The sequence below is a fragment of the Rhopalosiphum padi genome, chromosome 3 (assembly GCF_020882245.1).
Source record: "Rhopalosiphum padi isolate XX-2018 chromosome 3, ASM2088224v1, whole genome shotgun sequence".
NCBI lineage: Eukaryota > Metazoa > Arthropoda > Insecta > Hemiptera > Aphididae > Rhopalosiphum > Rhopalosiphum padi.
In genome coordinates, this window is record NC_083599.1 from 38,898,587 (window position 1) to 38,917,115 (window position 18,529).

General features: G+C 27.9%; 2 protein-coding genes across 2 annotated transcripts; one reads left to right on the forward strand and one right to left on the reverse strand.

The window, feature by feature from the left end:
- The first annotated feature begins 5,945 nt into the window (after positions 1 to 5,945).
- LOC132925037 (uncharacterized) lies at positions 5,946 to 11,429 on the forward strand. Its single transcript, XM_060989468.1, has 6 exons — positions 5,946 to 6,239; positions 6,797 to 7,060; positions 7,333 to 7,532; positions 9,399 to 9,531; positions 10,220 to 10,452; positions 11,363 to 11,429. The coding sequence occupies exons 1-6, from the start codon at positions 5,946 to 5,948 to the stop codon at positions 11,427 to 11,429; spliced, it is 1,191 nt and encodes a 396-aa protein (XP_060845451.1).
- Positions 11,430 to 11,677: 248 nt separating this feature from the next.
- Positions 11,678 to 18,188, reverse strand: LOC132925039 (EF-hand domain-containing protein 1-like). Its single transcript, XM_060989469.1, has 9 exons — positions 18,141 to 18,188; positions 17,876 to 18,012; positions 15,210 to 15,426; positions 14,182 to 14,519; positions 12,966 to 13,156; positions 12,663 to 12,768; positions 12,474 to 12,600; positions 12,050 to 12,392; positions 11,678 to 11,889 (listed from the first exon to the last, which is right to left on the reverse strand). Exons 1-9 carry the CDS (start codon positions 18,186 to 18,188, stop codon positions 11,678 to 11,680), a joined length of 1,719 nt encoding a protein of 572 aa, XP_060845452.1.
- Positions 18,189 to 18,529: the final 341 nt, after the last annotated feature.

Consider the following 18,529-nt stretch of genomic DNA (forward strand, 5'->3'; position numbering starts at 1 on the left):
GATAGATTAGCAGAATTTTTTGGCTCGAGAAAATAACTTAAAAAAGCTATCCAAAACAAAGGCACAAGGTTTATTAAATATTGATAAAGCCAATTCCTTTTCACTTAATTTTAACAAATATTTATACTTCAATAAGTAAAATATTGAGATAAAAAAACACAAGCAATTTTAATATACAATGCGTCAATGCATTAACATGATAGAAAAAAATTAATATATTTTTTTTTTAATTTGCTATTCCTACTTAAAATATAGTTAACTTATAGTTCCTTTATCATAGCTCGATTAGTGGCTACAATGTTGGTAGTATATATATATATCATATTATACGCGTTTAATTACCGTAGTTTTGATACGAAGTCAGAAATCACGGACTTATATATTATAACTAATACTAATATGTCAGAAATTAAAATAATTATGTCAATTATGATAAAGATGTGGTAAACTAGTAAATAATAAATATTAATAAATTAAAAAAAAATTCATGACAATAAATGGCAAAATTAAAAACACTTGCGGCCATAGCAGCCCTCAAGCATACCGGCTTATCGGTAAGTTTCTCAGTATCCCGATGGGGCCAATCCGGCTTAGCTTTGAAACAAAGGAACATGGAAAATGTAAATATATTGTTTAAAAGTATTTGATTTTTAATTTATCACTTGGACTAATAATCGTCAAAGGAGAATAATACTGTTGGCGCCGTGTCCGATCCTACTTTTGGAAATTCGCAGTTATCGGACACGACTCGCGAGGTGTTGGAAACGGGAAAAAAGTAGGTTACCTGGTATATATATAATAGTATAATACAATATCACATCAGGGTGCATATAACATCACCAAAATTGTATATTAAATAGAAAATAACAAGTGACACAAAAGGACTTAAGTATCCTAATAAGTGTAGGCGCCCATAAGATAATAATAATATAAAAATAATACAATAATACAATATTATAACGATACCGACACCGCTCGATCTTCTGCTGGTGGTCTGGAACGCTGGACGATGATGGTCAGCCGGGGGGCGATATACGCACACCGCACGGATACGCGACGCTCACGGACGGCAACTCGATTATAGTAGGTATATGAGTATATGACTATTGCACATATACACCTACGCACGGCGACAAAACGACTAGGATCGGCCGACAATGTCCGAAATATCGGAACGAGGACCAATTCGGAATTGGTCACTCGACGGATCGTAATAAAATGCACCGAACAACACCACCGAGGTGACGACGTGCAAAAGATAACCGTACGTGGCGGACGACCGCTGGAAAGGAACGCGTACAGCCGTATAAGTTGGCAAAATGGCACAACGGCTTAAAATATGAATACAAACGCGTTTACCGCACACGCGGTTTTGCCGCACAACACGCGGCTACGGTGCGTCGGGCTCGAACGCCAGGGAAAAAGTATCATAATATAATATTGTAAAGGCTGGCGGCACAGCTTATATAAAATTAGCACTCACGGCAGACGGTACGGTGGCGAACTTCGAAGAGGGAGGGGGTAAAACCGGGCCGAGAAGATTCGTCGCCACCCGTTGCACGATCTGAGGGGGGGGAATTATCGAGTTTCGATAATGCGCGATAATAGATCCGCGTTCGAACAAATACTGTATCGCTTAATAAAACCCTTTGACCTTCTTCTCATTTTTCTAGCTTACCAGTGATTCTATTATAAGTTATATTAGCAATATACTAATATTAAATAAATTATAATTAAAAAAATACAATTATTTGATTTTATTCATACACAAAAACATCTATATAATTAAAATAATTGTTATATTATGAATAGTATTATTATTTGTTCAATAATTATTACGACGTATTCAACTTCGAAAAACTTTCAACGGTCTCCCCTCCCTTAGACCACCAAGACCGGTTGCACGCCAATCTACGTACGGCCGTGTTGAAGCAAACACACTCACTTCTCTCGTAATCGCCGCTCGAGTCGGTGCTCGCGGTGTGTGACGCACGTGACATAAAAAGGCCGTAGTTTTTACCTCGTGTGTGTGCTGGACTTGTGCCGCCGCAAGTTGGCCGGTGCATATTTCCATTCGCGAGTGTACGACCCCCTTTCCGTCGCTCGTTGGCCCCGTCCGTGACGGATATACGAGTCGTCGTCCCGTGTGTACGAGGCTCTTTGTCGGCGATATACACATACAAATTTATATCCCGTCGTCGTTCCGTGCCGTCGTACATATCGACGTCGTTTGCGTGGTTCCGGTCATCATTCATTGACATGATACATGTTCACCAAGCAGATCAGCCACAGTGGACCCGGTGATAAACCTTTATTTTTTTTATTATTTATTTTGTATTATTGCCTTTTTGGCGTATGATCGTTTTTCTATTATTGCCTTTTTGGCGTTTTGATCATTATGTATTATTGCCTTTTCGGCGTTTAGTTATTTATTATTATTATTTTCACCCCCCCCCCCCCTTGGGCGCCCGTCCCAAATTATTGTAGTATTTTATTGCATTTCGCATATGTATAATAGTACGGCGGTGCTGATTTGGCCCGTTATTAACGTATAACACTATTGTTTTTATTTATATATATATAAGTGGTCACCCGTTCTTTGCAGGTCACGTCGAAATTTATTATTATTATTATTGAGATATTTTCTGGGTATTATTCTTTTTTTATATAGTATTTTTTATCACCATCAAAGGTCAACCGCCATCCCCGTAGGAGCCTTGTGGTACATTATTTATTAAGATGTGTATGATATATATAAATACTCTTTTGTTGCCCTCTGCATGTTTGGTAAAATGGAAAAATATAATTCATTGCATCTCAATAGACTGCACTACAAAAATATACACCGATACCTTTTGACTGTCTAAGTTATTAAAATGAAACATTATCAGTTTTAAATTCACCAATTTCACCATCAATACGAGCAAACTCAAATAGATATACAATAATAATTAACAGCTGTCTTCATTCAGTAAAGTTAATTTTCAAAGTACAAAAATAGTAAAAAATAATTATTCTAGATTTATAAATCAAATGTGTCTTATATTTATATAAATATCTTTTGCACAAGTGTTTAGACCCTCAGCTAAAGAAAACTTATCTATAAGGATTAAAGATCTTGGATACTTAAATCTTAATAAGGTGCTCTTGATCCATAGAGTAATACAGAATGGCCGTTTCTTTATGAGTTCCGTATGCTAGCTGATTGATGCTCACTTAGACTCCCTTTTGTAATGTTACCATATAGTGCTATAGTGAATAATCAATATCAGTTACGTATATAGCAAATGTATAAAGGGAGTCTAACTGCGCCTCAATGTCCTGACCACATTAAATATTTGGTAAACACAAAAGCTTTGGTCACTTATGTTTATGTTGATTTATATCTGGTTTACTTACATATTATTGAATATGGTTAAAATATTTATATATATATAATATTATGTACAAAAAAGGTTTTGTGGCATTACATTTATTTATAGGATTATAAGAAAACATTTTTTTCTTGTTAAAATTGTTTTAAAGTTTTAAAATTTCAATTACGAAATTTGTTTTTCATTCTTGATTTATTGAAACACTTATATTTGTCAAAATCAGAAGTTATATTAATTTTGTCTTCAAATTGACCTTGATGAATAATAAACATAATATTAAAAAAAAACTAAAATTTAAAATAGGTAATTATTTTTTTAATACCTAATTAAAAAATCTTAACTTTTTTATTAAAAAAAAAATAACTTATTTACGAATTTTATTGATTCATTTAAAATGCTCAACATAGATTGTAGCTATAGTACGTAGTCAAAGTCGAGACTAAAGAGAGGCCCGTTATATTATTTTTTAACAACTATAATTTCTTTCGATTAATGTCCAAATGGCCAATGTGTGTATTAATTTAGTCAAAATGTATTGGGGACATTATTGGCTGTCTTAAGAGGACGCCATACCCGCATGTGTTGTTTCTGTCTTACTAACGTACATCATAACAAAATTTCGTTCAGCAGAATACGTTCTGTGACGTTAACTTTAATATTAGAGTAAATTTACCTATAATCAAATTTAAAGGTAAGAATATTATCTAGACAATGACATATGCTTTTAATGATATTATTATTTTAAAGTTACAGCTATGTAAAATATAACAACTTTAAAATGTTCATAACTCACTTTAAGCTGAAAATATCAATAAAATCATATGTCATTGTTAGATAATATTCTTACCTTTAAATTTGATAATAGGTAAATTTACTCTAATATTAAAGCTAACGTCACAAAATGTATTCTGCTGAACGAAAATTTGTTATGATGTACGTTAGTAAGACAGAGAAAACATATGCGGGTATGGCGTCCTATTAACAAAAATTAATAATTTTTTTTTGATATTGATAAAATAATTTTGAATTAGTCCAAATGACCAAATGTGACGTTAATTCTTCATTTTTTTACAATCATTGTTATTGTTGAAAATTATATTTGTGGTAGCTGGTGACCCTTGAAAGTTAAGAGGATATACCCGCAAGTGTTGTCTCTGTCTTACACGCGTACGACATTGACAAAACGCGTTTACGCAGTCTGAATAGAACTCTCTCAATTTTGGTTCTATAGAGTAAATATATACCTATTATAAAATTAAAAGATGACAATATTTAGGAGGGCAAGACGTTGAGTTTTTTTCCATTATTCCCAATATAACGTTCATTATAATCGTTTAGAATTAACAAAAATTTCAAAAATGTTGAATAACCTTTAACTTTTAAAAAAAAACTCATCGTCTTGCCCTCCAAAATATTGTCATAGTTTAATTTTATAATAGGTATATTTACTCGACTTTTATCGACTTAGGCTATCGTATTTCAAATATTCCAAGAATGTCGATTTTCATCCCGTTAATTTCCATTTTTAGATTCCCCAGCTTTCGCACATTGCAATGACTTTTACATTCCAGTATGCTATGTGTTTATACTCTCAAACATTTCTTTCCTCTATCGCAGTCTCCATCGGAGAGCCAAATGTGGGACTATTGCCTCCGGAAATTTTTACTAGAGAAGACGTCATATTTTTGTTACTAAGAATGATAAATGACAACAAGATGGTTTCCCATTGATTTCTGTATCGTATAGTGAGTAGTGACATCCTTTGTTTCTAAGCCATTTAGCCATGTTCAAAAATAAATAAGTTTACACTTGATACTACTAGGTCTATTTTAGTCGATTATTACGGCAATTATAGACTACCAAAAGGTGTATTATAGTTCCTACTCACAGGGATAAAAAAAAAACATATACAATAATAAAATAATGATATGTTATTCATGTTACATGCAAATCAATGAATAATTTAATTTTTATAAAATTCATTACTGACGTTGACTTAAATACTGTAACAATTATATACATATATAATATATATATATATATATATATATGTATACGTACATATAATTATGGGATTTAATTGGATATTTTTAAGATTTGTTAAGAGGATACAGTGGACATGAAACGTATAATGATATACTTTAATTTAAGAAATTGTTTCGAAATAGGTATTTTTATAATTAATTACTTGTAAACCAGCTAATGATATTTCTTTTTATCTTAGATAAAAAGGTATCTACATCTATATAAGTTATACTAATAACATAGTATATTATACTACTTTTAACTGAATTATTTTACTTAGAGTACTTATCCCTAGTATTAAATAGTACATACTATAAATAGCATTATTATACGTTGATAAGGTCCGTTTTGGTGGTTTCTGGTTGAAAAGGCTGAAATTATGATTCATGTAGTGTAAGATTGGCTGTGTTTGTGTATTTATATATTTGCCGTGACACATTATAACAACAGATGTATACCTACCAACGAGAGACGAAAATAAATAAAACATATTTTTGTATATAGATTATCATTTGAGTACTTAATATATTTTTTTTATTGATTTAAATGGCATATAACGATGAGTTCGACGAGACTTTTAATGAATTATTGGGTGAACAGTGGTGGAAAACAGCACAGGAAGGTTTGCAGTTGGGTGTAGAATTAGATGAAGAACGGATACTTACTGAACCGGCGTCGTATGAAAACGTTTTCGATGAACACATTGATTATGCTAATGATGAAAAACAAATCCAGCTAGCAATCAAACGCCTAGACGATCTGAGGTTAGAACTGTCAGATCTCAGACGTCGCAAAACTAGAGTGTTTAACATTCTAACCGAGCACATCGAAAAGGGATTGGTGAGTGATTATTATCTGCAGGTTTAGCCGGTTTAGAGCAGTGTTGAAAATAGTTGTACTTTTATTAATATGCTGCATCACGTTCGTAATTTGTTTGTTGAAAACTGTTTCATGTGATTTCGTAAAAGGCCCACTAATTTTTCACTATAAAAAATGAAGATATTTGACCGGGCAGTATAATGGTAGTGTTTATTTCTTTAAATAATTTTAATACAAATTAGTAAGAATTTTTTTTCAAAATTTAAAAAAAATAATACTAGGAATATCTTTCGTTTAAATTAGATATTCAATATTTATGAAATCAAAGATTTTATAAAATTATGAGATTGAGAAATCTACATCATTGATTTATAAATTTCTATTCGTGCTATAGACAATTCTCTGTAAAAAATACTATGCAAATTAACTTTTTAATTTAAAAAGTTAAAACATGAAAGTTTTTCTCTCGACTTTTGCTTGCAATTTTATTAGCGTAGATTTATTATAATCGAATAAACTTAGTGTACTAAATATAGATAAATTTTAATAATAAATTATTATGGTATACGTATTACTAGTGCGAATCTGATGTACTGATTAGAAATGGAACAAAAGAGGAAAATGAACAATACTATGAAAAGTTATTGATGGAATTCAAAAGGAAAAAAGAAGCGGCAGTCAAGCGAAAACATGATTTAAATGAGAAAATAAATATAAATACGGAATACTTGAAATTGAAACTGATAGAATGTGCAGAACTCGCTGAAAACCAGTATAACTTAGAAATAAAAACTGCTGTGGGCATGGTATATGACAAGACAAAGGCAAAACTTTCTCAAGATGTAACTTCAATTACTTTAAATTTGTTTTTCTAAGTTTACAGGATTTTTTGTTACAGTTGATAACGTAATTTAAATGAATATATATAGTAAAATACTTAAATATCCGTTAAACAAATTACATTTTATGTACTTACTATCATAAATTTATTTAATTTTGTAACTTCACTAAAATAATTGTAATTTATTAAATATCAGATTTATGATAATATTATTAATACCCAATTGATATAAATACGTATTTCATAATTGATTTGACCCTTATTATATTACAGGATGTAGAAAAGTTAATTAAATCTTGTAGACTGCAGGATTTAAAGTTAAACAAAGTGCGCTTGAAATACATTTTACAGAAACAAAAATGTAAAAAGAGGAGAGAAGATATTGAAAATTTGGCACCAAGCACGTTTAGTATACCTGAATATCGGAGAATATTAGCGAAAAACAAAACAATTAAAAATAGTACGGAAGTTATGTGAGTATTTTTCTTTAATATTGCTATAATCTCAATGGCGGATATAACAGAGCTGAGAGCTAGTACTATCTCAAACGCGTATACTGCGTATTAATCTGCAGTCTTTTAAAATTGTATTTAAATACAGATAGGTACAAGTAAATCCATTCTTCCATTCAGAAAGTATTTAAAATACTTTTAAGAAAAAGTATTTAAGAACAAATACAAATACTTTCTATGTATTTAAATACTTTTCAAATACTTTTTTTATTTTTTATTTTTCTGCTAGTTAGCTTTCCAAATTAATGCTATAATAACTAATTCAAAATTGTCATGTTACATTCAACTTGGTATTATTAGAACTTTTTGTACCACTTATCTACTTAATTGTATACTAAAAAATTAAAAAAAATAAAACTTGTTATATTATAGCAATTTTTTAATATTAGGTAGTAGCTAGGTTGTTAATGGAATATAAATAAGAGCATATAAAAAGCAATTAAAAAAAAAATCATTCCCAAATTTTTTTTTTGCATTTAAGTATATTTTAATTTATACTTTGTAATAATCACATTAAAAAATGAACGAGACATCAGAAATATAGGGGTTCTCGACATTTATGAACGAAAAATATAAATAAAATAGACATAGTATAATAATTTTCAAAAAAAAAAAAAAAAATATGTGACGACTGACGAATAATTCGTTTATTAAAATTATTTATATAAAAGTTTATTGTATTAAAATACAAATACTTCCTGCTAGACAGTATTTAAAATACTTTGCAAATACTTATATTAAAAAGTATTTAAATACATGTACTCAAATACTTAACAAGACTGGTATTAATAATTATTATACTAGCTATAACCATCGATCTATGTTCAATATGCATATATATTTTATATTCTTACGTATGTATTATCTGTTATTGTAAATACTGCAAATGACAGATAATTTATTACAAGAACAGAAAACAAAGACAAGCTTAAAATTAACATTAATTGATTAATTTATAAACATTTTTAATTTGTATTTATTTTTTATAGAACTTCTCTTTTAATGTGAATATTTATTTATTTCTTAGAACAACAATTTATTGTTACAGTTTTGGTGAATTTTATAGATAGGTACAAACTTGACTGTAATTTGCATTTAATATTTTAGTAAAGTAACAAAATATTGTGAGTACAAGTTTTAGCTTAGTTTAATAATAATAGTAGGTATAAATAAGTTAACTTATATATATATATATTCATAACACATAAATATGATAATAAAAAAATGCAATATTAGTAAAAATTATATCAATACCTAATATATAATAGCATAAAATAAAGTAAAATGGTAATATAACGAAATAACAAATAATAGCAATAATAGTAACAGCAACCAGGAAAGAAAAACTCGATGGTTTATATTGTTTATAAAATTACTAAATTTAAAGAAATACAAATATTCTGTGACATAGCTTTGAGAAAAAATGAAGCGAAGGAAAATTATTTTTATAAAATAGAATATGAAATAAGTTAGCAGTGATTGATTATATTATTAAAATCAATCAAAGATAGTAATTGAGTAGAATCATTATGGACATATTTTAATAAGTAATCTGATATATATATATATAAAAGTAGTTGTGTTATATTATTAGTACTTACCTATTTGTCCTATTTTCATAATTTGGTTACTTGAACTAATTTTATTAAAACTATTGTATTATGTCACTTAGATAAGTTAATATTGACGGTTGTAGAACGATGTATTGGTGGGTAGACAATAGACATATATAAATTTCAAAATTAAAATTTTTTTTTTCTTGTATATCATATAATAAAATATTTAATTGCATAAAGTATCAAATTTTACCAATATTTTTTTTTTAAGGGTAAATATTAAAAATAAATATCTAAAAGATATTAAAGCTGAATTAGCTAAAATTCCTTATATTGACAAAAAAGTTGTCGATTTAAAAAAAGAAAAGGATAAAAATGAGGCTGTGTTAGAAAAACTTAAAAATGTAAGTAAATTAAATTATTTTAAATTTGGTATTAGTTTAGTGATATAACTTGACTTTAACTAAAATTAACAAATTAGTGTTCAATTTAAAAACCCTTTTTTGAATCTATTTATTTTTTTTAAATAAAGAATGAAAACTTAGTATTATACCTACAATGTGGAGTTATTAAAATTATTATTTTTTTTATAGGTTAAGTGTTTAAGATATAATATTTGATAAAATAACACTTGTCTTATAGGTAATATTGTACAAAATATTCTTCTATAGTCTAAACATTTCCTGACTGAACTTAAAATCGTACGTTTAATTACTTTTAAAATATTTATTTTTATAAACTCTATAAAATGGTTACTATATAAACTATTAAGAAAAATAAGTTTTCATTTTTTTTTATTTTAAAAGTCTTTAAAATATTAGTTTTTAATAACTGTGAATTATTTTAATACGTAGAATTCATTTTCAAAAATTATATTTCAATAATATTAAATAGAAAAATGTTACAGACTGACTTACTTTTATGCAGAATATACTTACGCATTAAACATAATATATACTTTTTTCAACAATGACCATTTTTATATGGGGATCCATGGTTATAATATACAATATATAGAAGTACATAATACTGTATAGGATATACGAAATAGCTTTTCAATGACTTTTATTTAAATTTTTATTTTAAAAACAGGAGTGGAAACAGCATATCAAAGCAAAATCAAATATCCAGAAGTATGAAAACCAAATAAAAAAGGGTTATAAGACAGATTGTTTTATTGACAATCCTTTACTTATGAATGATTTTACCGAGTGTGTAGAAAAAGATAAGATAGTTAAAGAGACTATGAATGACTTATGTTTTAAGTTGTTTCAAGCCGAGCTACAAATAAGACGGCTAACAATTATGCTAAATAATATAGAAAAGTATAGTTGAATTAATAAAATAAATAAACGATTATTTACAAAGAAATCGTTGTATATATTAATGATTTTATAAGAGATAATTTAATAATATAATACATTTAATACAAAATATTTTAAATTTTAAAAATTATTGAGTATTTTTGTATTATAAATGACGCTTGACAAGAAAGTTACTAGGTATGTTTTTTTTTTAATTTGAGTATTTTTATTTTGGGGTAGCATACTTGTATATTGTATTTGAAAACTATAATATAAGTAAGCCTATCTCAACCTCTCTGAGCGATTAGTGGTAGAACTTCCTACGTATTTAAATTAATTTTTAAATTTTATAGTTTTAATTTTTTCAGTTAAAATATTCATTTATATTATTTTTATTTTAAATTAAATTATATTTACTATTATTAACACTATTTTAGATGATAAATATTCGTGATTAAAATTATTTTTCAATAATTTTTAGAGAGAATAAGTCGATTTTTGGGCAACTAAAACCCTTATCTCCGTATTTCTAGTATTTCTACTTGCAATGGGTAGATTGAAAAATAGTTTGGAAACATTCTTTCAGCAGCTATAGGTATCTATAATTTTATTATTATTATTTTTTTTAATTAGAAATACACAATTTGTAAATAATTTTTTTTCCCTAAGTTTATGATCGGTTTTGTGTAGAGGTGGACTATACGTAATTAATTGATAAAACGAGTTCATATTATAGTGGTTTAATATGGTGTGCCCAATATGTCGTTTTCTAAAAATATACCTAAGTAACGGGCGTTTGGTACGATAGGAATTATCGTATATGGTTGGCTCAACCATCAATATTTACTCATTAAGCTGTAGTCACAAATTCTAAAAATTAACTTTCAATTTATCGCAAACAAAGCGTTATAATTTATTATTAATTCGGTAGATATTTCAAAGATATAGGACGTAATGCCAACTTTGGTCAAAAAGTTGGTTTTGCGGGTAAATTGTAAATTCATAAATTCTGATAGTATTCGCTAAATACAAAATATTAGTAAAGATTTGTGAATTTGCTAATAGTTACATTACAAACATTTTTTTCTTTTTTTTTTTACATTAACTCGTAGTAAATATATTTCTTTTAGTTTATTAAAGTTTGGAATGTATGAAATTACAACTATAATATAGTAATGTATAAGTTTTTGATGATGTTTATTGAAGTTTATGTTGAAACATAAAAAGTCGTTACCAAATTTAAAAATTAGGTATCCGATAAAACTGGTGTACTTTCATGCACTGATATTCCATCCACATTTTCTTGACTTTTCAACAAGTTTTTGCTTTCCAAAAAAAGTTTAGCTCCATCAATGGCATCTTGGGTGAACATATCCTTGTTTTCGATCATATATTTGTATGACCACACGTCCAATTCAGTAATTATAAAAACTAAACCTTTTGCATACAATTCAGCACCTAAGCCAGAAGAAATAATTTTAATTTATTATAGCAGTAAGAATTTCATTTCATTTTTAAGTATTTAACTCAAATTATTCCATGTAAATTTAATTATTATTTAAAAGGTATGTAAATGTATAGTATTGCATTATTATGTTATATATGGTAAATATATTACCAATTGCAAAATCTTTGGGCCCATAGAATTGATTTGAATCTATACTGGTGCCCGGTTTCCGTAACCGTGCAGATGACATGAATCGTCCTTTATTAAATCCACTGTTTTTACTAGCTAATTCAACTATGCACATTTGATCATTGCCAATGCAATATTCCATCATAAAATCACGAAAATTGTCTACTTCATACACAGGTACCATCTTCAATTTATACCTAAGTTTTTTAGTCGCGTTAAGCACAAACTTAACAAAATCCAAAGTTTTTGGTGGTTTAGGTACAAGTGATAAACAATTCTGGAGTGTATCGTCTGGCTCACCAATACCAGTATGAGGTGGTATTGCCTAATAAATTATAATCATAAAAAAAAAATTACTAAAATTACTTTGGATAGTTATTTGTCAGTAAAAAAATTAGATAGATACCTGCAGTCGAGTCACAGTTAAATCATTATTTTCCAGATTTATTATTTGGATGGGTTCAGGTTGAATAATATTCAAAATGTCTTTGTAGTAATCTCTAGTAAACGGATCACAGTCATACAGCATAAATCTAAGAATGGAATAAAAGTTAACGTTTCCAAGATATTTGATTAATTAGTTTGGTTTACACACCTACGACCCATCACATTTATTGCTTTTCCAATTATGAAATCTCTTGGTCGATAATATTCTTGATATTCTTCATTTCCCGCTTCTAAATAAATTAATGGGAAGTTTGCTGGAAATTGAACAAAATTGAGAAAGTAAAATGACCCATCAGTATTGACATAAAATATGAATTTAAATCAATATACCTTGCATTTTATTTAAACAATAATTATTAATATTTGAAATATATTAAAATGTATAAATATTAGGTATTAGGTATTACTATTGTAGGTAGGTTCCGAGATAATGGAAAATATTTTTACTTACTTGGAAATTTTGACCAACGTTTGGGTAATTTAATTTTGCCTAAAAACACATTTGATGGATTCAGCTCACATATATTACCCATGGTTTTTGATTCGCATACTTCTAACCGATCGTCTGCTAGGTAATAAATGATTATGAAATACTTACACTCTGTGGGATCTGAAATATCAGTATTCCAGGTCGCGTAAAATCTGTTAACAGTTTTAAAAAGATGAGTTATTATATTAAAATATGTTGATACTTAAATAGATCCAATAAAATGTTTAAAATTATTATTAGAAACGGACGTCGAACAACGTTCCTGTATACGTAATAATTTAAAATGCGAATTGATAATCATTGGTGAGAGGGGACAAAGTACAATTGTACTTACAATTTTACATCCCCTCTAGTTTTAATTCCATAAATCCGGGAGGATGTTTGAAATATTTATAAATACAAATAATATAATGTAAATATTTATTTTTTTTACAAATAATGAAAATTTAGAATACACAACAATATTATCTCATATAGATTACATGAAATTATATATTTATATTTTATATACTAACTATAATTATAATCAGTTTCGTATAATCCGTGAAGTATATTATGGTTTTTTTTGATGCTTTAAAATTTAAGTAAAGTTTTAAGTTACTATTTTTCTACTTTTAAAAGTTACAAGTTGTCTTAACAAAGTTGAATATTAGTTGTTTTTTTTTTAAATCTTAGCATATAGCATAATAATATGATATAGACAACTTATTACAAAATAAAATATATTTTAAATCTGTGGGGTTTATTCTAGGAAAAAATGAAACTTTCCCAAAAATAACTCAGCTGTAATTTTTTCAACCCGTTAATCAGCCGGTTCAGCCTCGTAGGGGGGCCAATTGGTTATCCCTTACTTGCAGGATTAATGTCTATTGCTATAGTATAGTATTACCATTTACTATATTTTTACTTATTGTATAAATAGATTGTAAATACTCTATTCGTTGAAGATGCATAGTTATTTAAAAACAGAAAAAAGGTAGGCATTTGCGACAAATACGATAATGCGAGTATGTGTAAAAACATTATGGTTTGGAACGCCTATAGTTTTTTAGTACCTATCTATTGACTTCCCTGTCGTACTAGGGACACTAATAGATACTATTGTGTGTCGACTATAATATTGCACATAATACATAGTTACGTTGTCTTCATAACTCCAAACTAGAGCTAGGCATACCTCAACACTTTTCCATCATATTCCAAAAACTGCCTGAGCTTGTCTTCTGCAGACTTACCGTCTAGCAATGTCGATTGTTCGCTTACATTCCGCAGTTTCATCTGCCTGAATTTGGTGTAAGGGTCGTCGAGCATCGGTTGATTTTCGATCACTACCATGCCCATGCTGGTCAAATAATTTCTGGTGTACAAGTCGCAGCCGCACAATCTGTACGCGATTCCGTATAAACTGATTTCCGCGCCAATAATGAAGTCGGACCAATGCCAAGGTCTACCTTCGCGATTTGGATTCGGTATTTGGCCACGTTTTAGTATACACCCTTGGACATAACCCGCGTTCTGCAGGATAAAAGAAAACAATATTTTTTTACAGTACTTCACTAGTAATTACCTATCATGTATTATGTATCAATTTATTTCGTCAAATTATTCTTAAAAGAGAACACAAATTTTAAAGTAATTTTAAATTGTAAATACATATTTTAGAAAAGTGTATGTGAAAGTACAATACCTATATACATTTTTTCATTTTTTTGAACGGAAATAACTAATTAATTGTGACACGGAATTTACATTTTTTTTATCGTTTTTTACCAATCAACCATAAATTAAAAATAAACTTGTGCATAATAATAAGTTTTTTTTATAATTTGCACATCGTATTATTTGTTTAAATAAAATATTGATAAATAAATTCCAAACATTTAAAAAAATGTTAAAATAATATATAATAGCATATACTGTGTGTGTTTATCATTAAAACATAAAAGTTTATTTAAACGAAATATTTTTATCACTTCGGATGAGATTTTAAAATCAGCTTTTTTGTACCAAATTTTGGTGCACATTTTATAAGAAAAAAATAATTTTAAGTGACACCCAATAATTGATAATTCGTATCTATATATTATGTTAACACAGTTTATTGGCTATACAGTACGTTAAATATATAATCGTGTTAGCTATTCGTTACTGAAAAATCGAATTTGAAGGGAAAATATTTAAAGAACAGTAAAGATAAAAATTAACCTCGACAACGGGCTCCATGATGGTAATAGTGTCATCAATCAAGTAGTATGTAATTTTAATTTTGCGCACTCGAAATTTCTCTATTGGTGAATTAAGTATGGTATGTTGGGTGTATCCATAATAAGAGAGACATTTTCTATCCAACTTAACGAAAGGTGGTAGGTCCATTGGTTTCGGATCGTCTCTGGCTTTTCCATATGTCAATTCTGGGTTGTAACTGTAAAGTGTAAATTCGATATACAAATCTATACATATAATTGGTGATGTTATGAACTGTCCAGTTTTTGAATATCAATAGATGGTTTAGTTTGAAAACTGTACGATCTAAATCAAAATTTGCATTAAAATATTAAATTTAATAAAGTATAAAAATAAAATTTTAAAATATTTTTTTTTCATTTTTTTTTTTGTGATTCATTATTTATTGATATACTATTATTAAAAGTTCAGTTTTGATTTTATATTAAATTTAAATATTTCGATTTAATTCGGGGTTCACGGCAAATAAAAAAAAATGTGAGTTTGGTTTGGTCTTATCTTCATTAGGTTATTCATTATTTAGATTTTTCATTAAAAATAATAATGCTATTGGTGTTTCAGGTTATATGACCTTTATTTGGAAATTTGGAATTAATTTTTATTGATTGTATTTTTACAATATAATTTGTTAAAACCTTGTAAAAACAAAACATTTTTTGAAACAAAAAAATTAATAAATAAAAAAAAAACAATATAATGTGCGTACAAACGAGATTTGTAAAATCTAGGTAAAGCGTTTTATGCTATCCGACGGTTTTTATTTTTTTTATAGGTAGTGATATATGCATATTAGTTGTTGTATAATACATGCTAAATGACAATAAACAAGAATACAACATGTACAAGAGGTAAGTTATATTAAATACATATAGACCACTGTCGCGCTGTTTCATTTAATTATTCATTCGTATATTGTTTCAATTTTTTTTGTGTATTTTTTGATAAGGTTTCAAACACTGCGGTTCATATGATTACTGGGTCTGACTCACGGTTATTAAAATTAAAAGTAATTAACAAGTAGGAACATGCTTGGAAGATACAAGCTATACAAGCACACTAATACTGCGTTAATACATGCCTTCAGGCGCTCTACATCATATTTGTGGCCCCGGTACAGAACTAAATTCGGGCTCCTCTTAAATACAATAACGTCAATAACAGTAACAGTAGCAATTAACTTGTTGACATGAATATATATAAACTATTAGTTTAATGTATGGATTATAGGAGTAGGTATAATTAAACAATTAATACATCAACAAATGTATCCCTTACAAATTGAAAACATGTGTAATATTATATACATAGTAACACATTGATTATGAAAATTATATAGTATTTATAATCAATGATAGTACCTACACACTAAAAATGTATGTTAAAAGGACGTCATACCCGGATGTGTTATCTCCGTCTTCCGAACGTAAAACATAGCAAATTTGCGTTGAGCAGAATCGATTGTATATGCTGTTAGCTTTAATATTAGAGTCAACTTAAAGGGTATCAAATTTAAAGGTAATAATATTAATAATATTATCTAGGGCATATCATACGGTTTTATTAATATCTTAATTTTTAAGTGAGTTATAGTTATGTAAAATATTAAAACTTTAAAATGCTCGTAACTCGTTTAAAAATTAAAATATCAATAAAAGCCTTAAAGTTTGATAATAGGTAAATTGACTCTAATATTAAAGTTAACAGCATAAAATTGAATCTGCTGAACGCAAATTTTCACATGCTGGTATGACGCCCTTTTAAAAGTTAAAATATTTTAAAAAAAGTTATAAAATATTTGACAGGTAAAAATAAAATAGTGTAATTGTTATATCGTATACTGTATAATATTTGTATTTAATGTATGTATGTGTATAGTTCTGGTAAACTTATAAATTTATTTAATGATTAATACACATTATCACTTAAATTCGAATTTCTTTAGTAACTAATTGTTTTATTAGTTATTGTATAAGTATAAATATTATTTAGGTATATTTCAGATTATACATTTTGTTCGTACCATAGTTATTAATAGGCTAGTTATTATGAAATCCGTAGACAATGCTACTAATTTTAGTGAGACATTATAGAACTATAGACTACTATGTGTAGAAGGTAGAACTGTACGTTTACACAAAATAAATATATGATAATAAGATAACGATAAAATATAAAAATAAAAATTAACTTACAACTAGAAAAATATTCTTCCATTAATATTATACAACTAAATTATTACGAACAAAAATATCACGTGTATAAATTTTATAAATACACCAACTTTGGTTATTAGTTTGGGAAAGAGGGGGAAAAATTTCATAGGTGATCGATTGTTTTCAAGTTATTAATATTGGTGTGATATCATAATATTTAAGATATAATCATAACCAATAGATTTCGCATATGATTTTCGAGTTGTTTAAAAATATCATAAAATAATGTATTTAAAACATTTTTCTAATATATTATATTGAAGTAATTATTTGCACCAACGCCGGGCCCCAGTACCACGGGTCCTTCTGACTCCCCCTCTCTCGTGGGGGCCCTGCACGCCTTAACACTGTATGCTATTATTCTACGTAAGGTTTTAGGTAGTTATATATTAATTAAGTACCGATTTTACGTACCCAGTGACGTCAAATGGTTTACCATACAATATGCTGTCGACGTCTAATTTATTCTTTCCTATACCCGTCGATTTGTCTTTGGGAAGGGCGTATCCGTTTTTCCATTGGAACTGAGTACTCAAATTGAAATCTAGTTTCTGTATATCAAATATAACAGATATGAAAAAATAATAATTCACGCATAAAATATTTTCATAACAAATATTACGGGTGTGTCACGAGCAGAGTCAACTCAATATTATAATACGATATTATAGTTACTTACTGTTATGTCGTTAAAACGAAATCCCGGTATAAAAGGCAAACCGTCCATTTTTATTTTATCTTTTAACAATATTGTTCTAACATATTATTTAATATTGTTATATTGTTATCAATTGAATGATGTTTGTTTAGTATTTTTTATTTGGTTACTTGGCGAGGAAAATAACTATACTCGTATATACTGTATTATATCAAAACCACAATTATAAATAATGTAGTAAATAGTAAACGGCACTATACCTATAATATTTACTGTAATATGAAGTTGTTTTTTCCAGAGTTACCTATATAAAAGGGATAAAGACTGTAAGATCAACAATTGCGGGAGTTAGGCATAAAAACACACGAATGTGCATATTTTAGTATTTATTTTATTATATTTTTACGAAA